At 27.3% G+C, this 21,458-nt stretch overlaps 3 protein-coding genes across 9 annotated transcripts; all 3 read left to right on the top strand.

The window, feature by feature from the left end:
- The first annotated feature begins 1,155 nt into the window (after nt 1-1,155).
- LOC112604373 (translocation protein SEC62) lies at nt 1,156-5,770 on the top strand. 3 transcript variants are annotated; one of them, XM_025353374.1, is made up of 9 exons: nt 1,156-1,538; nt 1,665-1,797; nt 1,872-1,965; nt 2,033-2,249; nt 3,498-3,685; nt 4,173-4,359; nt 4,439-4,650; nt 5,515-5,641; nt 5,755-5,770. In XM_025353374.1, exons 1-8 carry the CDS (start codon nt 1,500-1,502, stop codon nt 5,618-5,620), a joined length of 1,176 nt encoding a protein of 391 aa, XP_025209159.1. In that variant the 5' UTR covers nt 1,156-1,499; the 3' UTR covers nt 5,621-5,641; nt 5,755-5,770. The 3 variants fall into 3 exon arrangements, with proteins under 3 accessions (XP_025209159.1, XP_025209158.1, XP_025209157.1); XM_025353373.1 differs by lacking the exon at nt 5,755-5,770 and adding an exon at nt 5,718-5,742; XM_025353372.1 differs by lacking the exon at nt 5,755-5,770 and having other exon boundaries at nt 5,515-5,688.
- Nucleotides 5,771-9,571: 3,801 nt separating this feature from the next.
- Nucleotides 9,572-11,645, top strand: LOC112604263 (methyl-CpG-binding domain protein 4-like). 4 transcript variants are annotated; one of them, XM_025353220.1, is made up of 5 exons: nt 9,573-9,750; nt 9,865-9,965; nt 10,274-10,573; nt 11,169-11,318; nt 11,389-11,645. In XM_025353220.1, exons 3-5 carry the CDS (start codon nt 10,276-10,278, stop codon nt 11,565-11,567), a joined length of 627 nt encoding a protein of 208 aa, XP_025209005.1. In that variant the 5' UTR covers nt 9,573-9,750; nt 9,865-9,965; nt 10,274-10,275; the 3' UTR covers nt 11,568-11,645. The 4 variants fall into 4 exon arrangements, with proteins under 4 accessions (XP_025209008.1, XP_025209005.1, XP_025209006.1 ...); XM_025353221.1 differs by having other exon boundaries at nt 9,573-9,806; XM_025353223.1 differs by lacking the exon at nt 9,865-9,965 and having other exon boundaries at nt 9,572-9,750.
- A 2,831-nt stretch (nt 11,646-14,476) lies between these two features.
- LOC112604380 (uncharacterized peptidase C1-like protein F26E4.3) lies at nt 14,477-20,704 on the top strand. 2 transcript variants are annotated; one of them, XM_025353400.1, is made up of 9 exons: nt 14,477-14,535; nt 14,611-14,745; nt 15,455-15,770; nt 17,938-17,983; nt 18,168-18,366; nt 19,097-19,395; nt 19,464-19,663; nt 19,850-20,001; nt 20,319-20,516. In XM_025353400.1, exons 2-9 carry the CDS (start codon nt 14,710-14,712, stop codon nt 20,514-20,516), a joined length of 1,446 nt encoding a protein of 481 aa, XP_025209185.1. In that variant the 5' UTR covers nt 14,477-14,535; nt 14,611-14,709. The 2 variants fall into 2 exon arrangements, with proteins under 2 accessions (XP_025209185.1, XP_025209186.1); XM_025353401.1 differs by having other exon boundaries at nt 14,513-14,745; nt 20,319-20,704.
- Nucleotides 20,705-21,458: the final 754 nt, after the last annotated feature.

The following is a 21,458-nucleotide window of genomic DNA, read 5'->3' as shown; positions in this document are numbered from 1 at the left end:
CTCATTTCTTAAAATAGATTATCTATCATAAGCTAAACATGATAACTGTAGGAACAATAACGGTACACTATATAATAATATAATACCTATAGCGGAGCGATAAGTAATAAGAAACAAGTAACTACCTTATATTTTAATTTTTTTTTTTTTTCTAATATCTTTGATTTCGAATTTATGCAATCCGATACCTATACATAAAAAATCATAATAAGCATAATGGTTGTTTTTTTATTAAATTAAGTGCAGTGGCTTGAGTGATTTGAGGGAAGAACTAACCAGGTGAAGGCACTTCGACATGAATTTATACATTTTAATTTAATTTTTAATTTTAAATAAAATTCTAATAAATATTTAATACTCTAGATCCAAGAATTCTGAGACTGTGGATTTAGTGTGATCGTTTATCTTTAAATTTGAACAATTTAAATATTATAAAGGATGAAGAAGGTATAATTTTGAATTTCAGTCGACTTCAATAACAATAATCGTTTTTAAAAAAAGGAAATTCAAAAATGATTAACAATTTACAATAACAATACAAATATCATGTTACCGTATTATTGTAATTTAGCTGAATTTCTGAATACAGTACCTATTCGCAATAATTTTAGAATACTATTTCCCAAAAGTATTTACTACTGATGTATTCAGAATACTTCTTTAGTATTAAATTATATTTTTTATTTTAATATTTATCATTATGGTCTAAATGATCAAAATTACATATTTATACGTACAAATACTAAAATAGGTAGGTACAAAAATTTTGTATACCTATATTACATTAGATATTGTCTCAAATACCTATTATCCTATTGGCTATTGGCTATTCCCGAAGACATGTAAAATATATTATTTTTTTTTTATATCAAAAATAAAATAAAATAAAATTTTTGAAACATTTGCCATTCGGAATACTTTTTAAAGGTATTTTACACAAATCTGGATTGATAATTTATTGCTATTATTTATTTTTTTTTTTTTGTAACATTAAATGCATATTGCATTGATATTTGTGGTCGCGCTATTGTCAGGTCATGTCAATTGTCCGGGATTATCGAAATGTTTTGGGTCGCTTTCGTGTCGGCACTGTAACGCGTGGTGGACAGCAAAAAACAAAACAAATAAACTCGGTCAATCAACGGGATTTTAGTTTCCACAATTTTACGCGTCGCAGTGCCCTAGTCGGCCTAGTCATCACTTCATCGTTCATCGTCTTGTTCTCGGCGGCCACTACAGTTATTCGTATGATTAAAGAATTATAAGTTTTATTGGCTCTTTAATAAACATTATATTGTATATCTACAATTCATTTCATCTTTTGCTTTCGTTGTTATTGTTTTTCCCATTTTCAATTTTTATCACGCACTATTAAAACAATCGGCGTCAGTGAATAAAACGCATCAGCAACAACTGTGCTGTTTTATAAGTAACAGTAGTCTGTCTTTTGGTGGATGTTTTGGTCTTCTGGATAATAGAGATACGCCCGCCCTTGCATAATGGCCGAGAAAAGAAAAGGGAAACGGCGACGGGATGAGGTGAGTTTCTGTCACAATAACACTAACAATATTGTCACCATTGAGGTGGCAAGTTATTGAAATCACGTTATCCGTATTTTCGTACTTATCTGATTGGTAATATATGCCAATTGATTTTTTTTTCAGGAGTACAGTTTGGACCCCGAGGCCTCGGCTGACAAACCCAGCAAGACCGAGTACTCTGTGGCCGCCTGGTTGCGCAAGCATGTTCCACACAAGAAGACAAAATTTGCAGGCCACAATGTCGAGTACTTTACAGGTTTGTATTAACAATATCTTTTGCTCTGTCTATGTAGATAATGTGACATGTTAGTTTATTTTTTTTCCTTTTAGGTAGTAAAGCCGTTGACAGTTTATTGGAATCAAAATGGGCAACTAGTGAGAAGTTGTTCACTACCAGACAGGATATCGAAATATTTTTGGACTTGTATGATAGTTGTTCATGTTGTATTATAAATATTATTTTATATACATAGGTACATTTTCCTTTCTAGAATGTTAAAGCATCAGTTTTATCACCGTGCTAAGAAAGTACCAATATCTGATCAAGAATTAAAAGCTATGAAAAATAAAAAGTCCAAAAAATCAAATGATACTGATAAAGACGAGAAGAAAAAAACAGATAAAAAGAAAAAAGATAAAAAAGATGATGAAAGCGAAGAAACTAGTAAAGATGACAAAGTCGACGATGATAAAATTAAATCCACTGAAGTAAGATAATGTTTTACTTATAAGTAGACATTTATTATATGTACCTATATTTTAACTTGGAGGTTTTTTACATTGTATTTACCTTAGTATATTGCAATTAAGTTTCTATTGAATTTTCGCACATTGAATTAATACCTGCTTAAAATGCCTTTTTTTTGGTTTATTAAATTGTGATGAACCCATTTACAACTTTATATAATCAAGTTAATTGATAAAATAAATACCATTTACCTGCCTAAGCTTCTTTAATAGAATTTTTAATGAAAGTAACTGATAACTGAAGTGTTGATTTCAACCGTCATGATTTTGTTACTTTTTTGAGAATTAAAGTCATACAATACAATAAATGTTCCACAAACTGACTACCCCCTTAATTTATCCCACCATAAGTTACATAATAAGAATTGTCTTACCTCAATACTTCGGTCTGTCGTAACTAACTCTAATTGCATAATAAATGTTATTTGGTGATTTAAATTTTATAAAAACAATTGAGAGAAATTATCTAACTTAACCACGTTTTCCAAAATCAATGAAGGAAAATATAAGAAACTTGGTTTTTAAATACATTTAAAAAAAATTATTTTAGAAATTTTAAACATTTTAGTAGTATTATTTATAACTTAATATTTTGACCCATTTATAAAATGTTAAAATGAATCCATAGGTGTGTGCTTAAGTGAACAAAAAGTTCATGCTCTGTATCTTCAACATGTTTTAGATTGATTATTTGGCTTGTGATAACAATGCAAGTTAAAACCACTTAGGAAACCAAGATAATTCATTATTTAACAGAATTAGATAAAATGGATCTAAACCACCAATATTTCCTTTAAATAATTGGTACTTTTAACAAATGTATCTAGTTTACAACAAATAGGGGCACCTAGTCAAAATTATGAAATATAGTTAAAATAACAAATAGAAAAAAGACGAAGGATGCATGTCCCTCTTTAACTCCCCCCCCCCCATCCATAATAGGTGCCTACGATTGTAGCCTGGTAATGGTTTTAAATGTTCTGCAAACATTTTTGCACCAACATAACAATTAAAAACTAAAATTATACCCTTGATTATGTCTAATCAGATATACATTGTTGTTTTATTAGTTGGAGACTAATCTAGGATTTTTTAAATGCATGCATATAATTTATTCCTATACACTTTTTTATAATAAGTAAATTATTATTTCCATCTAAATTACCTTACTATGCCCTAAAGTTGAAATTTTTGTATTTGTATTAACAGATTGAACGGAAAAAAAAAAGTCGGAAAATACGTTTAGAAATGCATATGGAACAATCATTTGTTGATAATTTGGATGCATATGTTTGGATTTATGATCCTATTCCATTTTATTATTGGGTAATTGGAACATTCATTGTATTTGGTGGAATTGGAATTTGCTTATTTCCATTATGGCCACCACAAGTGAGGTAAATGAATTCATTGTATTTACATTATTCAAAAATAAAGTAACTAATAATTAGGGCCCAGATTTTTATGCAAATGCATAATCTATTACATTTTACTAATAATAATTCTGATTAAATATCTTGACGTTTTGTAATATGTAGGATCTGCTATTAATTTTTTTTTTCTATTTCTGTGTGTTTGCTATAAAATGCATAATTACATAAAATGTATATATTTTATAAGTACTAGGCAATGCTATATGACAATTGTAGAAATTTTCAATTTGATAATTTAAAAGCACATTTTGTTATATTGTATTGGTACTCATTCAATAATTAGTATACATTTTTATGTTATATACACATTTTAAATACTGATATTAATTTTTTTTTTTATGTTTGGTTTTTTAACATACAAAAAATTTTTTTGCATACAAATCCGGGCCCAAATAATTATTGATTATTGCCTATCTATCTTGTTAAATTTATATTTTTAACTTATTTTCAGAATGGGTGTGCAGTACTTAAGTATAGCAGCAGCAGGATTTCTGATATTCATTATAGTTTTGGCCATTCTTAGACTAGTCTTATTCAGTTTACTTTGGATATTGACTACAGGCAAATTACATTTTTGGCTATTCCCAAATCTGACAGAAGATGTAGGGTTCTTTGCTTCATTTTGGCCCATTTATACTGTATGTATGCATAATGAATTCAATTCTTTTGGTAATTGTGTAAAGTTATTCATATAATATGTATTTTTTTATATTTTAGTATAGTGTATTCTATAAAAAAAGTGCTAAAAAAGGAAAGAAAAAAAAGGAGAAATTATCAGATGACGAAGATGAAGATGATAAGAAATTGGATGATTGTGATGAAAAAAAGTCTTCAGAATCTGAAATTGACGAAAAGGTTCCTGAAACTGAAACATTTGAACATGACAACACTTTATTAGTTTCAGAATCTGGGAAATTTGAAAATCCAAAGTAGACAATTTTATATGTACATTTTACAAAATTATTTTAGGTCATAAACTGGAATTTAAATGATAATTAAGGTTACCTTAATCTTAAAAATATCAACTGTGATAAGATTTTTAAATTTTTAATATATAAAATATGCATTCATGTTACGTACTATTTCCCTTATCGGTTTATAAGCAATTAAATAAAAAAAAAAAAGGCCAAGGAACATTTTTTTTTTTTTTTGTACCATTGCTTGTTGGTAATTTTAAATTTAAATTTTTGTTCTTTTGGAGATGTCTATTTGATAATTGGATATTTTTATTAGTTTAAATTAATATGTATATTTTGCTACCCTATAAAAACTATTTTAAAGCTTTGTTTTGTATTAAAAAATTAAAACTTATCTCTAATAGCAAGTATATGTGATATTGGGGTTGTCTAATAACAGAATAAAATTCAACAATGGCATTGAATCAATTTAATAAGATTATGTTTAAACTAAAGTATGTTTTAACAGTGACATTATATCACATAGTTAAAATGTTAACACAATGTTAAACAATCACTAATATCGCAACAACTTATTACTACTGAGTAACTACTGAGTCATTTACATACACTTGTACTAAAGTTGTTATACTTGTACATAATAATAAAAAACACACAGTGAATATTATAAAAATATATTTTTTTTTTAATAATAATTTTTATTAGAATTTGATATAAGACTTAAATACAAATATATACAATTTTTAATTAATATTTTAGTTTACTAACTTTGAAAAATGTTTTTTTCAATGCATGCTTATAGAAAATGTCATAAAATGTTTCTAATAATTTTATAAAAATCTTATTATTTTATTTTGTTTTCAAATTTGTAAATAGGGTTTCTGAAGATTCCTCTTCAACTGATACAGAATCAAGTAGCCTGCAGTCACACAGTGTTAATGATTTTGTCATGGTGGAAAAACAAGATGCCCAAGACACATAATAATAAGTAATTATCTATAAAGTATGTATTTCATCATGTTAACATTTTAAATTAATTCTTTGTTATGTTTTTTTTTTTTATTATTATTATTTTCCAGATAAATTAACAAATCTTTTATTTATGTTTTCCAATAGCTTTTGCTGTGGTATGATTTAAAATTAATATAATAATTTATTATTGTTTTACTGTTATCCTATTATAACTTATATTCAATAAACTGCATTATTATTATTTTTATATTTTTTATACAAATGGTTAATTCTCTAAAAAAATCTATTTCCTCAATTGAAGTAAATTGTTTTTATTTTGTAATTTTAAGTTAAGTATGAATAATAATTACAAAGATAAAAAACAATTATTTCATTTCCAAGTATAGTTATACTTTTCTACCTATAAATTTGATAAATTTAAAATATTTAAGTTTAATGTAACTCTTAAAATAATAAAATATCACTTATACATTGTATAACTCAACAGAATATTTGCAATGTAGTTTTAGCATTGTGTCTAATTCATTTAAAATTTAAAATTTATAAATATAAAAGAACATTAATTCTTAGACACAAATAATAACATGAACTGAACGTACTGGGTAGTTAGGGTAGACATTTGACTACTCTGAACATTATTTTGCACGTGTGTTTATATACCTATTGTTAATACACAATATAAAAGTTAAAAAGTAATTTACTTTTACCAAGATACATTTTTAAATTTAAGTATTTAAAATGTGCAACTGTATAAGAAAACAAACTGTAAATTATTACAAATATGCTCAACAATAACATTAAAAGATTTATATATTATTGTAATTGAGTATATAATTTCAATTAAGTAGAATAACTTAGACTTCTTATGTGTTAAGCATTACTTTGCTTATATCAGTACTACAGAGATCAAAAATTGAGCATTGCTACTCCAATTAACATTTAACAAATTCAAAAATTTCAATTAATTTACCTACATAATAAAATCATCTTGCACTCTGATCTCTAAATCAATTATATTAACCAAATCACTAACTGCTTACCAAAAACTCCATAACAAATTAAGCTTTAACACCAACCCCAAGATAAATCCTTAAAAAAAAAAAAAATGCTTCAAATCATATCTTAGACAATATCTTTCTAAAAGTACTAAATACCATCTAGCTTTACTAGGAGATCTTCCCAGTCTTATAGCATGCCTTTTTAAAATTAGTATTTTTTTTTTTTTTTTTTAATTACATTGTTACTTTCATTTGTTGTGCATATTTGTACAGTTGTAATTTTTTTATAGCTCAAAATAATAACAATATTAATAAAAGTAATTAAGTACTTAGAACCTAGGTAATAATGAAAGTAATTCATGCATTTACATGTTCTTACTGAATCGACCATAAAATTGGTAGATCAGCTACACGTTTGGATAATACTTACCAATACAAATATAACTACAAAATAAAATTTTGTATAATAATTATTAATTTTGTAAAGTAAAATATTATGTAACTAATTATTAAAATTAATTACTTCTAAAACTAAAAGGTCATTAATAAATCAAATATAAAATGTAATATATATTTTATAGTTGTATCTGATGGTGCAGGCACACAATGCCAATCAAAGCTTTTGATTTTAAATTGTGATATTTAATCAAATAACATTTTTAATTATCAGTCAATGGAATTAATATAAAAATTATAAAATTTAAAGGTTTTTTTATTTATATTTATAAATTGAAAAAAATGTAGGCATATGTGTTTTATAGTGTCTAAGTGGCATGTTTTGATAGTTTTTAGTGCATAAACTTCCGGAACACTACAAGTAATATTATATTTTATATTTTTTTAATAGAATTAATATTTAATTTTATAAGTACCTACTCAAAAGTCGAAATGCACTTTTAACATTTTTTTTTTTTTTTTTGTGCAAATAGATAAAATATCAAATTTAAAATATAAATTGATAAGTATTTAAATAATTTTTAATTTAATATACTAAATTTACAAACTACTCTATAATAATTTACAGCTTTATATATATTTATTTAATCGTAATATATATATATGCATACCTACATATTTTTAACTTAAAATATAGCCAAAACCAATTACAAGCATCTACGATTTTCTATTCTGGTATATCATATTGTTCAATGAAGTATGAGACAATAGCGTATTATGATCATATACTTTATAGTTCTTCATATTCGTGTCATAAGTGATTATTAACTATCAATTATTAATCACTACCTAAAACATATTTTGTACGTTCCATGTGTCTGTTAATTTGTGAGTTTTTGTTATGTTTTAGGTACCTATCATTAATATAGATTCTGATTTTTTTTAAACGTTGTTTAAAAATCGTGACACTCTTAGCCAAAGCAAAAAAATTATTATTAATGTATATAATTTTATTAAAATGCTTTTAAAAAAAAAGATTTAACACCAGACTATTTTAAAAGTGTTCAAAAAGTCGCCGCTGAAGCTTGTGGCGTTTCTGATTCAACACTAAAACGCATAATATGTACAGAAGCTAAAAGAACTCCAGTTGATGTCGAGGAAGAACCATCTTTTAAATCGCCACGTAAAACTTATAAACATTAAAAAATAAATGTACGCAACTAGATGACTTTGATACTGATGTAGGTAGTTCGTCGAACAGTGTATTCATTTTATAAAAAAAATGAATTTCCAACTGCATTATTAATTTTAAATGAAATTAAAAAAAAAAAAAATTCCAAATTATGAGGGATCGTTCAGTCTGTCAGGAAACTTTTAAAAAACTTAAAGTTTTTATTTAAAAAATGTAATAATGGTCGAAAAATGCTGATGGAGCGTAACGATATTATTGCTTTTAATACATTTTTACACAACATATGTAACCTACACTTCGCCAAATGAAGGATACTCGACCAGTCATTTACCTAGATGAGACCTGGGTAAATCAAAATCATTCAAGATCTTATATTTGGCAAAATGACAAAGGAACAGAAGGGTTAAAAGTACCAACTGGCAAAAGAAGTTGTCTCATTATTACACTCACTAGATCATCTCGATACGGATTCGTTGAAGGGTTAAAACTGGTGTTAAAATAAGCAGGGAATTCTATTGACATTCTTCAATGAACTTGGATGTTTTTAAAGCATGATTTGTAGAAATGTTATAACTAGGTACCTACTTCTCGAGCCATGCGTTATTGTTATGGATAACACACCATATTATTTCATGTATATAAATAATAATTATCCTAAAAATAATGCTCGAAAATTGTATAGGCAGGATTGGCTAAAAAAACAAAATGTTGATTTTTTACTGTTAGAAACATTAGCCGAACTACGTGAACGACATAAATTGTTATTACCTACCGTCGTTTAAAAGATACGAATTAGACGAAATCGCGAGTTCGGTGGGTCATGAAATAATTCGACTACCACCGTACCATTGCCAGTTAAAACAAAAATAACACATTTAAAATGGTGGACGTCGAAAAGCCAACAAATGAGGCATTGGATTCGGTAACGAAAAGTGATTGGGAGCAATGTGTTCAACACGTTGAGGAGATCCAAAATGAAGATAATGAGAAGGAGATTTTGAGAGACAGTTTGATGGAACCAATCGTTCTAACATTTGCATCTGATGAGTGATGACAGCGATTTCGGTAGTGACGAAAACAGTGAAAACGACATTCAAAATATTAATTAAAAATTGTTATTAGGTATGTTATTATGTATTATTATTATATTGTCTAGTATTTTAGTTATTTTTAACTATTAATAATATTTGTAAATTTTTTTTTTACATAATTTGTATTATAATTTATTTATTCGTGTATTATAAAAAAAATTAAAATTAATTATTCTCATAAATAATAGGATATTTAAAAAAAAGCGGGCATTTTGTTTAATAGTTTGATAACCACTTTACAAAAACTGCCGCTTGGAACATGACGGACAGCGCTCATTTTTTGTGTTGCCGAGTGCCGATGCCGACATTAGTACCTACTGGCTACTACCTAGTACCTATCTTCATAGTACTAAACACTAGTACAAGAGTGACTAAATTTATACTTTATAGTTATAACTTTATAATAATTATTAAGTTAATTATTGTAAGAATAAAACTTATTAAACACCAAGTAATAAGCAAAGTTAGTAAAGTACTATTAGTATAATGATTTGTATACTTGTAGTAGTCTAAATATTGGTATTATTTTTTTTAATTCTTAAACATTGATATGTAATAATATTTCTTAACTTTATAGTGGCTATTTCATGTTGTTGACATAAAATGTTCTTTATTCAATGGTATTGGACCTATTGCGTGTGTCTTGAACATGTCAATATTTCTTTCCATAATTGATTAGTAAGTTCTCAATGAAAATACAGCTGTTAATATAATTATTATAGAAATTTCTATAAATATCTGGTCTTATCTTTTTAATTTTCATTCCCTTTGAAAACTTCATGTTATAAATGATTTCTTCAACTGTTAACTGCTTCATTACTTATGTGTCAAATTTACTATTCCAACTTCAGTGAATACATATATTTTTTTTAGGTAGTTAATTGGCTTATTTATATTTATTTTATAATAAGTAACATCTACTTATTAACACTGATTATATAAAATTAATTTCTTAAATATTATAAACATTTCAAATTTTATTCCAGAAATGGAAACAAACCATGGAAAACTTAAATGTATTGATAAAATTTCCAAAATGAAGTGTTCATCATTATATTCAAATAAGAATGCAAATACCCGCAAGACAACTTATTGCAAACGGCCTGGATTAGTTTACAAGAATCTTATAAAAAATCAAAATGCAATACAAACTAGTCAATACTTTGAATCAACATGTGGTGATCAATGGATTCCACCTAGATCTCCGTATGCTCTTATACAGGAAGACTTGTTTCACAATCCATGGCAACTGTTGATTGCTACTATATTTTTAACAAAAGTGACCGGTAAATAATGTATATATTTTTTTTTTTATTAGCTTTCAGTACAAAACTATTATAGCTCAATAATTACATTACATATTATCAAGAACATAGTAAACAATAAAACCAGCTTCCAATATAAAAATAATTATTATTTTTATAGCAATTACGGAATTAGAGTTGATGATAAAGTAGAGATTGAAAAGGATATTGAAAGCATTAAGGGAACTAAACAAAATTTTATACATTTAGAGACCAAGGATGGACAATCAAAAATGATATGTTGGAGTTTGCAAATATTTTTAGTGAGATGTAGTGTGTAAAGAAGAGAGTTATTTAAACCAAGCTTTTAGGAATGATTGTAAAAACTGGTAAATAATATTGTATCATTTAATTGAAAAATATTACATAATAATATAGTATGTGATACATACTAAATTAGACTTAGAGATATGTCTTAGACCTTAGTAGAATTATAATCTTAAGCTTTTGAATTTACTCATTAATCATTATAAATTAGACTTATTATTTATGACTCTTCGAATTGTTTTTATTCGAAATCCACTTTAAATTTCATCAAAACTCATATAAAACTTATATTTATATTTAAAATTTTCAGCAAAACTCGCAATTCCAAAAATTCACGAATTTTTACTGAAATGGCCAACACCAGAAGATGTGATTAATGCAAATCCTCAAGATTTACTTTGTTCGGTGGAAAATTTAGGACTAGAAAATACTCGTGTTAAAACTATAAAACGATTTACAGGTTAATATTATTAAAAATGAAAATATCTCTCTTTTGTTAGAATCATCAAATATGTATATTTTATCTGCAGCGGATTTCTTGTCAAAAAATTGGAAATACCCAATAGAGTTGTATGGAATTGGCAAGTACGGTAATGATTCATATAGACTTTTTTGTGTGAATGAATGGAGAATTGTACAACCAGATGATATACTGTTATCAAAATATAAAGACTGGCTAATTTTGAATGAGAAACAACTTGGACTTTAACATTCTTATTATTTTATGATTTAATTTTACTACTCTTATAGTGTTTATTGAAATATGAATTTTTTGTTAATGTATTTACAATAGCCAGTGAATACTTCCATATAGTTATTATATTTTATACATTTTTTGTATTTTATTTATCTATTGTAATTTTGATCTCTCTATAATTTAGTACTATGCAAATATTTAATTTTTATAACAAAATGTATGTGATCAAGCTTTCTTACACAATATGTAGTTTTACAAGACATAATGTTGCTCATTACATCAAAAAAATTATTTGTTGTGATTTGTGAATTGTTAACTATATCATTAAGAATAAAAATATCTATTAAAATAAATTGTTATAATTATATACTAAAAAGACAATTATTTTATTAAATTTGAAATGTAATTTTTAATTTTTTTATTTATATTATAAAATGTTTATAGCTTTTGGTATTAAAGCTTGAAAATGTAATACAAGGTTTCTCATAAGTTTTTCATACAGTTAATGAGAAATATCAAAAATACATTCAATTATTTTATTATAAGAGTATTTACTGCAGGTACTATCTAGTATCTACCAATTACCATATTGTATAAATAACTTGTGGTAAACCAGATTGCCTTCTTAATAGTCATGGTGAGCAAATTTAAACTTCCTTAAAATATTTGAAATTCTCCTAAAAATATTTTGCTACTGTATAACTTTTATGTCAATTACAGTAAAAAAATATGGCGTGTGTTACAAGTATGTAAATCTTTATAAAAGCAGTAATAGAGATAGGTAAGTTATATTTTTTTAGATTCGTACACTTTTATTTAATCGTCAATTAATAATAATAAACATATAGTAAGTTGTACAACAAAATATTACTACATTTTATTACATAAAAACCTGTTTTATATTAATACAACAGTAAATATAATTTTAATTGAACTAGCATGGTAGTGAATATGAATTTTTTTAAACATACAAATATTTTTGGGGGTTAACTAAATTCGCCTCTTAAAAGTATATCCCGGGTAACACTAAATAGTTCTAATTTGTAAGATAATAAAATGATTTTAAGGGAATTTACATAAGTTAAATATTTAATTTTTAGAGTAGTTTATATGTTTTGGCTGTTATGATATTACATTTTAATGAAATAAACAAAAAAGAAAAATTTTATTGTTTAAATTACCTATTCTTAATGCTTGAAGATGTATAAAATGAACTCTTTGAGACTTAAATCGAATTATTATTGACATCCGCAGAAACCAAGCAGCATAGTAATTATTGTATGGACCTAACATTTTTCAACAAGATTTAAACGTTAAGTTGAAATGATCTGTTAATAATAGGTGTCTATATAATACCTCCATATCATTATTTGTTGAGTATGACGACGTATATCGTCGGAGATTTATAGGGTCTTAAAAGATGACGATTTTTTTTTTCTATTATTATAGGTATTGAAGTACCTATAAAATATTATATTGTAGGTATTGTAATAATATAGTATTATATTACTTAAACTGCAATCTGTCTTGCATAAATAAATATAAATTATAGAAGATTAAGAACAATATGACAAGAAACATTTAAAGAACTTGGATTCATTAAATCCGATTTTTATCGGAAGCCACGATTTCCATGTTGTCGGCATGAGTACCGAGTCCGGTAAAAAATATTTTAGAAATGTCATGAGTAAATCATTATAAAGAAAAGGAGCAATGTCGCTGCCTTTGGAAACTACAGCTAGAGTAGAGATACTTATTGAAGTATTTAGTGTGAGTACCTATAATTATAGCGAGTTATGGCGCACAACGAATGTGCGATCGTTCAAATACGATTTGATCAGTAGAAAGTAAGGCGCAGTTAGAAGTTTATTTTAATCTTAATTAAACCAGACCATATCAAACCGCTTGAGATACGTCCAAATTTACGGCTACACAATGTTTCTTCTTTAATTACGTGGATATAGTACCAATTAAGTACTCGGTGTAGTTGATGAACGGTTGAATGATAAGGTCTGAAATCGTATTAGGTGTCATGGATAATTTTTTTCTCTAATAGCCAAGGGGAGAAGCCTTTTTAGAACGTTAAAAACTTTAGGACAATTTTCAGTAAGCGTTGTTCACTCTAACGATCAATACATCAAAAACCATCCAAAATTATTCATTACGATTTGTTGGAAAGGTCCCATAATTTGTTGTCTTTATATTGTGTGCGAATTTTTGAAATAGTCCCGCTAACTTTACATCAAATCAACATCAACGTTTTAAAAAAATATTTATAACGTTTCCAAAAGTTAATAGGTATTTAATAAGTTAACAATGCAGATAAATTGTAATACTTATGCGACATTTTCGAGATTTAAATTTATTTATAAAATGTACGTACCCATAAGGCATAAACTATAAAGGCTATTTACATCTTACTAGACGTTTCATCGCTTATAAATAAAAATAATCCTGTACAACTTTCGCGGATTTATTATCTACGTACATACTCGTAATATTAAAATATTATTACCTATATTTATTTTATTTCTCTATAACGTTATTTTAATAGGTTGTTAAAAATACCTGTATGGTAAGGTAATGTTGAAAAATCTGTATCTAGTGGATTGTAGCCAAAAATAGCATTGATTTATCTCGTATCAATATTGATAAAATTAAGAAGGAAATATTATTTCAAAACAAATAAAATTCTTGTAAATGAACGTATATAACCGAAGGGAAATACCTATACATTAGGTATATGTTATTATAATATTACCAGTGTCAGATTTTTATTACCTACCTGTTTTATTAGCATATAAAAAATACTGACGTACTAGGTATTACTGTAGTATTTTTTTTTCTTCAAATAATTTCAATACAAATCTGTTGAATATTAAATGGTCATTATACTTATATAATAGAAATATATAAGCTGTTGATTTACAGCTTCAAGTATTACGCAGAAACGTTCAGTGCTGTATTATCGTTGACGCCAGTAAGTTTAAAACCAACGTTTTCATAATGAGCAAAACGTTCAGTTATTAAATTATTGACGGATAACTTTTTGCAGGTTGTCTGCACGTTAAACAACGAATAATTTTGTCAATGATTTAGAAAATACTAAATCATTTAAAAATATAACATTTTTTAACTGTAAATCAGCTACAATATGTGGACCGGATGGATGTTTCTCTTTGAGTATAACGTAAGTAACATTATCCATTATAATATTATAAAATAAAAAATGCATATCATGTTATTTAGCGTTTTTCAATATGTGATACACGTAATATATATGTATGAACCATAAAGTAAAAATATTGTTTAGTAATTTTAATAAACCCTTCCAATCAAATTAAAAATAAGTGTTTTTTTTTATTATTATTGAAAATGCATGTAAGAGTAAGTCATTAAATATATGCATTTCTATTGATTTTAAATGTTGAGCAGAGTTATGAAGTTATGAATTTATTAATTTTACAATGATGTGTTTAAAGAACAATTTTTTTTGTGTTACCTAATCGTTACTTTTTGGGCTGTAAAAATGCTTTGATTTTGAATTTTTGTGATAGTTTCTGGTTACAATTTTACAAATTGTTATTCGATATTTTCAAGGGCAATTCAAAAGTGAAAAATTCTCAGTACTCTTTAAAATAACGAAATTGTTTTCGCTTAGTAAATTTTCCATACAACTTTTTATAGACATTATAATTTTTAACACGTTTAACTAACTTAACACGCATAATATATCCAAATAAATACCTATTCGTTATAGGATGTAAATTGAGTCCAGTTTCTCTAATTGATATTATGGACGGGTAGTTCTTAAATTTTACCAGCAGAAAAAATGTATGGAATCGCAATTATTGCCGTCCATTCAAAAACGCCAAAATAATTGTATTTGTTTTTGTCAGATGACAACTGGGTACCGGAACTACAACCGGATTTTCGCGGTGGCTTCAGCAGCGGTACTGATGTTTACGTGTACCATGCAAATCGTGACGGCCGGCACAGACATCCCCGACGACTTGGCAGGAGAATTTTGTGCCAAAGTGGGATGCTGCACCGAGAGGCGTGACGAAGGTTGCTCCGCACCGATATTGGGCACGTTGTGTTATTGTGACGATTTCTGCTACGTCAACCGCACCGGATCAGAAGATTGTTGTCCCGACTTTATGTCGTTCTGCAAAGGCGTCGAACCGCCCGTTCCTGATCCGCTAACCGCCCAACGTGAGTAGTTTTCACCTTAATATTATTAACTACATAATGATCCAGACACAGTAGCGTACTCAGGATTTTAATTCTCTCAGGGATTTTGCTTATGATTAATAACAGATCCGTATGGGAGACTTCACCTCCTCACCATAGATAAACAACAAAAAACTGATAAATAGCTCTGACATTGAATTACGAAAATTAAGAGTTTATTTTTATATTCCTCTTAACTTCATAATAAATTGTACATAATCTAAAAAAATAAAACTTTAGTGGTAATAATTATAACATAATAAACATACAATAAATCATTTGACTATAGTAAAATAATCGGTATAAGTCATACTATTAAACTGCAGTGAACAAAACAATAAACTTGTTTAAAATTCAAACAAAAACAATTTTATACTTAAACATACGTTATTTTTTAATTTTTGACGTTATTGGATTAAATAAATTATAGTTGTTATCTAAAATTTAATAAATATAGTAATAATTATTGATGAAACAATAACGGGAGACGTTTAGCAATGTTCTTTAATAAAATTTAAAAAAAAATTAAATTAAGATTCTCCATTTTATTGACATTTTTCTGTTTATTTTATAATCATTTTAAACGATTAACAATTAATAAACTTAATTGAATATTTATCATGATGTTAGTAAGATTTATTATGGAATAAGAAATTTGGTGGGGGTATATTATAATATTACTCCTGTCTGCTAAGTCCTGAATACACCACGGGTCCAGACGCTGTCGTATATTGCATAGTACATTTGTACCTATTATATTTATAATATGAGTAAATGGATACTACCAATGCGGTACAACTACTTAGAAATGATAATCTATGTTTTAATACTATTATGATAAAAATGATGCATCTTTTACTTTAATTGCATAATGCTTATTTTTCCTTACTAATCCCTGCTGCATCTTAATGATTAGGGCCAGGATTTATATGCTTTAAAAACCTCAGAAATATGCATTTTATGCTCTTATTTTATAGAAATATAAAATATACCCTATAAAATAAAAAATATGCAAAAAAATCGATTAAAAAGAGTTTTTTTTTTCATTAAATATACATAAATAAAATCGAATGAAAGTTACGCGCACTCAGATCACGCTTAACGCGACTAATGAATGATTCACTAAAACTTACTCAATAACAGATAGTACTACTTGTCCCAATAGGTCTAAGATAAGATAGGAAAATGACTTCGTCAAATTACATGGACTATAAATATAACTATAAATATGTTATTTTAATTAAAATAAGTTAAATATTACATATTATGCATTTAAAAACCGTATATATTGTGCAATAAAAATCGTAAAATATAGAAATATACAGTACATGTCAAAAAATGACAAAATATACAAAAATATGAAAAATTAAACTTTAAATTTTGGATCTATTGACTACAAATCAAACTTGAAGCTTACCTAGCTATTTTTTGGATTGTTCAGAAAAAAACATGCAAATGCATATAAATTCGGGCCCTAAATAATGACCTTGGATACTTCTGGTTAAAAACAAATATACAAACTATCACCAACCATGGATATAATTTTTTACTTTAATAATATATGATTGAATAAGGTAACATTGATTAAATATTTATTAATATAGATAAATATATGAAAAAATGGATACCAACTTATGCTTATTAATATAGTGGTAATTGATAAATTATTTATTAATAATAATTAGGTATATATCATATAATATATTATATATTATTAAAGTTGAAGACTAGAAGTAGTTTTTAGGTGTATTTAGGGGGACTCCTCAGTTCGGAAAATACCCCCACCCCAAAATGCAGACGAAGTCCTCCACGAATTGGTACATGTCTACTTCTAGGAGGGCTATAGCCCTCCACAAAAAATTTGATCACTCTACGTCTATTTTTAGTAGCCAATTACATATCAAAATGTATTGCTAAGTGTTATGTCTATGTGTATCTATGTAAAATAGTAACATTATTTTAAACTAAATTCATGAAGAGTACTAAAATCACACAAAACATCGATGCAAGACCAGGATGTCCTCTGTTAGCTATTCCAGAAAATCCCACTTGAAGTCTATAATGAAATAATTGATCGAAACGCTTTAATCCATTAACTAATAAAATTATATTATTATTTATTTTACTAATGTATTATATTTTTTTCTAGCAAAATGTAGTCTTGGTGAAGTGGTAAATATCAATTGCAATGAATGGTGAGTTTGTTTTTATACATATTAATTTTTTCATACTTGCCATCTTAACTAACTAAGTCTAATTTAGAAATTTTATTGAAAATAAAAAACGGTTTTGGATAAAAGACATTTACACATACATCTCAAAGATTTTTTGATTTTTCTATAATATTATCTAGTTTTAATTTTTAATACCTTATCGTAGCCGATGTCTAAAAACTAATAAAAACACGACGCTGATATGTAATGAAAACGAATGTCTTATTGATCCGACACTCTTAAACACGATTAAAATCCAAAGCCGTAAATTTGGGTGGTCGGCCAGAAATTACAGTGAATTTTGGGGCAAAACATATGACGACGGACTTAAATGGCGACTAGGTACACTGCAATCACCAGAAAAGGTATGTATTCGTTTATAGAAAATCATACTTATCATGTTTTTACGATAATTCGATTTAGTGATCAATGATCAGGTATAATGTTTTAGTATACGTTAACTTGTTTAACGTAGAAAACTACTCAGAAAAACTACGTTTTTAAATAGTTGAAATTCAGCTATATCGGCAATGTAGGGAGGTACATGTAAATGTTTTTGAAATAAATTATTGTGAGACTGTAAAGTAATATTTTTTTTTAAATGTTGAGGTATTTACTAATATAATATATTTTAATTAACATGTATTATGTTAATTATTATTATGTAACAATAAGATTAATAAATAGAAATAATTTGCTACTTACTGTACCTACACTTTATTGTCAGGATTTAATAAATATATTTATTTCATAATTATATTTTTAGATGCAAAATAAATCTGTTGTAATGTGTGTTAAGGATATAGTTACCGTACTATTTATAAGTTATAAATATTGTACATTTAAAGTCGACAGTATTAATAAATTACATTATATTTTTACAACATTTACCTTTTTTAAAACATTTTAAGAATAATTACATGGCAATCATAAAATATTTTTAAAACGTTTCCACCATACATTTTTTGCTGCAATATAATATCTCACCTATTGGTTAACGTTTTTGTAAATTGCAATATACGTCGGCACAAATAATATATAATTTTTCGTTCGTTTGAATTTTTTATTGTGATTTTTAAATGTGTTTTTATCCAGATTTTACAAATTGTACCTTTGAAAGCAGTGTTTCATAGAGATAATTTAAAGTCATCTTTCGATCTACGCAAAGTTTGGGGCGAAAGCATTACCGATCCTATAGATCAGGGTTGGTGTGGTGCGTCCTGGGCCATAAGCACAGTTCAAGTAATCACCGACCGTTTTGTTATGCTGACCAGAGGATTGATGGTTGATGCGCTGTCACCGAAACATCTGTTGTCCTGTAACAATCTCGACCAACAGCAAGGATGCCAAGGCGGCCATTTGACCAGTGCTTGGAATTGGATTAGGAAATTTGGGTGAGTAGAAAGTTTAACAGTTTAGGATTCGATCGTACCTATTTATTCTTTACAAATATGCTTGGCAGACTCGTCACAGAACAATGTTACCCGTGGGATGGTCGGACGGCAGGTTGTGCGGTGACCAATAAGAGGAGCAGCAATGACTTGATCGTGTCATGTCCGCGTTCGTCCAAAACTGTTCAAGTCAGGCGAGTCGGTTTGATGTACAGAGTGACCACAGAAGAGGGTATTATGAATGAGATAATGAATTGGGGATCAGTCCAAGGTGTGTACCGTAATTTATCGTACCATTGTTATAGTGCTGCCATAGTGCCACGTCATATTATGCATTTCAAATTATTTTACCGGAAACCGATGCACTCGAACGCTTACTTGGATTCGTACGGTCATATTGCGTGACTTGTACGTGTATATACAATTAACTGTAATATCATTATTGTTATATTTAAAGCCATGATGAAAGTGTCCAAAGAATTTTTCATGTACGAGTCGGGCGTGTACAGATGTTCGAATGTGACCGAGGGGTTAAAAACAGGATATCACACTGTAAGGATTGTTGGCTGGGGCGAAGAACAACAGAATGGAAAAACAGTAAAATATTGGGTAGGTATACACTATAAGTATATTATATGATATACTGATATACGATGAACTTTAAATGAATTCAATACGAATAGTCAAATTAATAAAAAAATTATATTAATATCTATACATAATAGATGAATGGTGTACGGAAATCATAATAAATATTTATGATAATATGATATTTGAGATATTTCATTAGCCGATGAAATATTGTCAGATCGTAATATTTTATCGGTTTGTTAAAAATTACGTAACATATACATACGTTTTTAATAACATACAAGTCAACAATATGTACCAATAAGAATTTTCATTGTTGTTAATTGTTATTTTAGATCGTTTCAAACTCATGGGGACGTTGGTGGGGTGAAAACGGATATTTCCGGATACTGAAAGGAACCAACGAGTGCCATATTGAAGATTTCGTTGTAGCCGCAATGGCGGACATCGGCGATTTCTGTAACACAGCGAATCGTTCGTTCCAAGAAAATGCTTCATACACATTGAATGGCACCAAAATTGATATTTCATAAGTAAATTAATTCATTCATTTAGCACACAAAAATTAGTCGAAAAAATTTAATCATGATTTAATATTTGTTTACAATTAAATTAAGTTTGAACTTCTTTCACATAAAATAATAAGTATATCAGGTTAAAAATATTTAAAATTAATCTATCGAGTGTATCAATATTCATACTGAGAAAATATAATACTTAACTTATACTGTTTATGAACTATATTTTTTTTATTTATTTATAATTACATATTGTGATGTACATAATGACATAATGACGTATTACTTATATATTGTAGTTTTTTTGGGGGGGAGGGAAAGGAAGACATTAGACATTAGGCATTGATTTTACTACAATCTAAAACATCATATAATTTGTTTTACTTATTTCCGGATGTCTATCAGAAGTACCTATCGTTGAATTATTATGCAAATTTGAACTTAATCTAAATCATTAGTTCTGTCAAAGTGCCTATAGCTCAATATTATTATTTATTATTGTCTGCACGAGTTGGAGGGAAGACAAATAAGTGATAAAAGTGCAGTAGCGACTCAGAATTGTCGACTAATAAAAGCTGCTAAATAGATGGGCGGATAAATGGTGGCGGCATTGTGGACAATATTAATATTTCACTAAAAATCGCACACTGGCAGTAATAATAATGTTAGTTTATTATGTACATAATATCGTGTATTGTTATAATTATATGAATGGATACCGGCGCAAACACTATCGATCATTAACTAATTAATAGGTATACTTAGTCTTGTCCCTTCTATGTACTAAAAAAATCTTCATTTTTTACAGGTATATTATATAGCCTGCAGGCACACCGTAAAATAATCACTCTGTTGTACATTATATCACATTATTGTAATAAGAAACGCATATTGCGATAGTATCTTAGAACCGTACCGTCTTCTATTGCTGCAGGTTATACAGGTGTACATACGGAA

This window comes from Melanaphis sacchari, unplaced genomic scaffold, assembly GCF_002803265.2.
Source record: "Melanaphis sacchari strain LSU unplaced genomic scaffold, SCAv2.0 Contig11_pilon_pilon, whole genome shotgun sequence".
Lineage (NCBI taxonomy): Eukaryota > Metazoa > Arthropoda > Insecta > Hemiptera > Aphididae > Melanaphis > Melanaphis sacchari.
Note: the sequence above shows the minus strand (reverse complement) of the source record. Positions and strands in the feature narration are given on the sequence as shown.

Coding starts and splice junctions, on each gene's coding strand:
- LOC112604373 (XM_025353374.1), top strand. CDS start 1,500: ATGGCCGAGAAAAGAAAAGGGAAACGGCGACGGGATGAG. Junction 1,966..2,032: donor ATCGAAATATTTTTGGACTT/GTATGATAGTTG, acceptor TTTCCTTTCTAG/AATGTTAAAGCATCAGTTTT. Junction 2,250..3,497: donor ATAAAATTAAATCCACTGAA/GTAAGATAATGT, acceptor TTGTATTAACAG/ATTGAACGGAAAAAAAAAAG.
- LOC112604263 (XM_025353223.1), top strand. CDS start 10,276: ATGGAAACAAACCATGGAAAACTTAAATGTATTGATAAAATTTCCAAA. Junction 10,574..11,168: donor ATTTTTAACAAAAGTGACCG/GTAAATAATGTA, acceptor TAAAATTTTCAG/CAAAACTCGCAATTCCAAAA. Junction 11,319..11,388: donor AACTATAAAACGATTTACAG/GTTAATATTATT, acceptor TTTTATCTGCAG/CGGATTTCTTGTCAAAAAAT.
- LOC112604380 (XM_025353401.1), top strand. CDS start 14,710: ATGTGGACCGGATGGATGTTTCTCTTTGAGTATAAC. Junction 14,746..15,454: donor TGTTTCTCTTTGAGTATAAC/GTAAGTAACATT, acceptor TGTTTTTGTCAG/ATGACAACTGGGTACCGGAA. Junction 18,367..19,096: donor CACTGCAATCACCAGAAAAG/GTATGTATTCGT, acceptor GTTTTTATCCAG/ATTTTACAAATTGTACCTTT.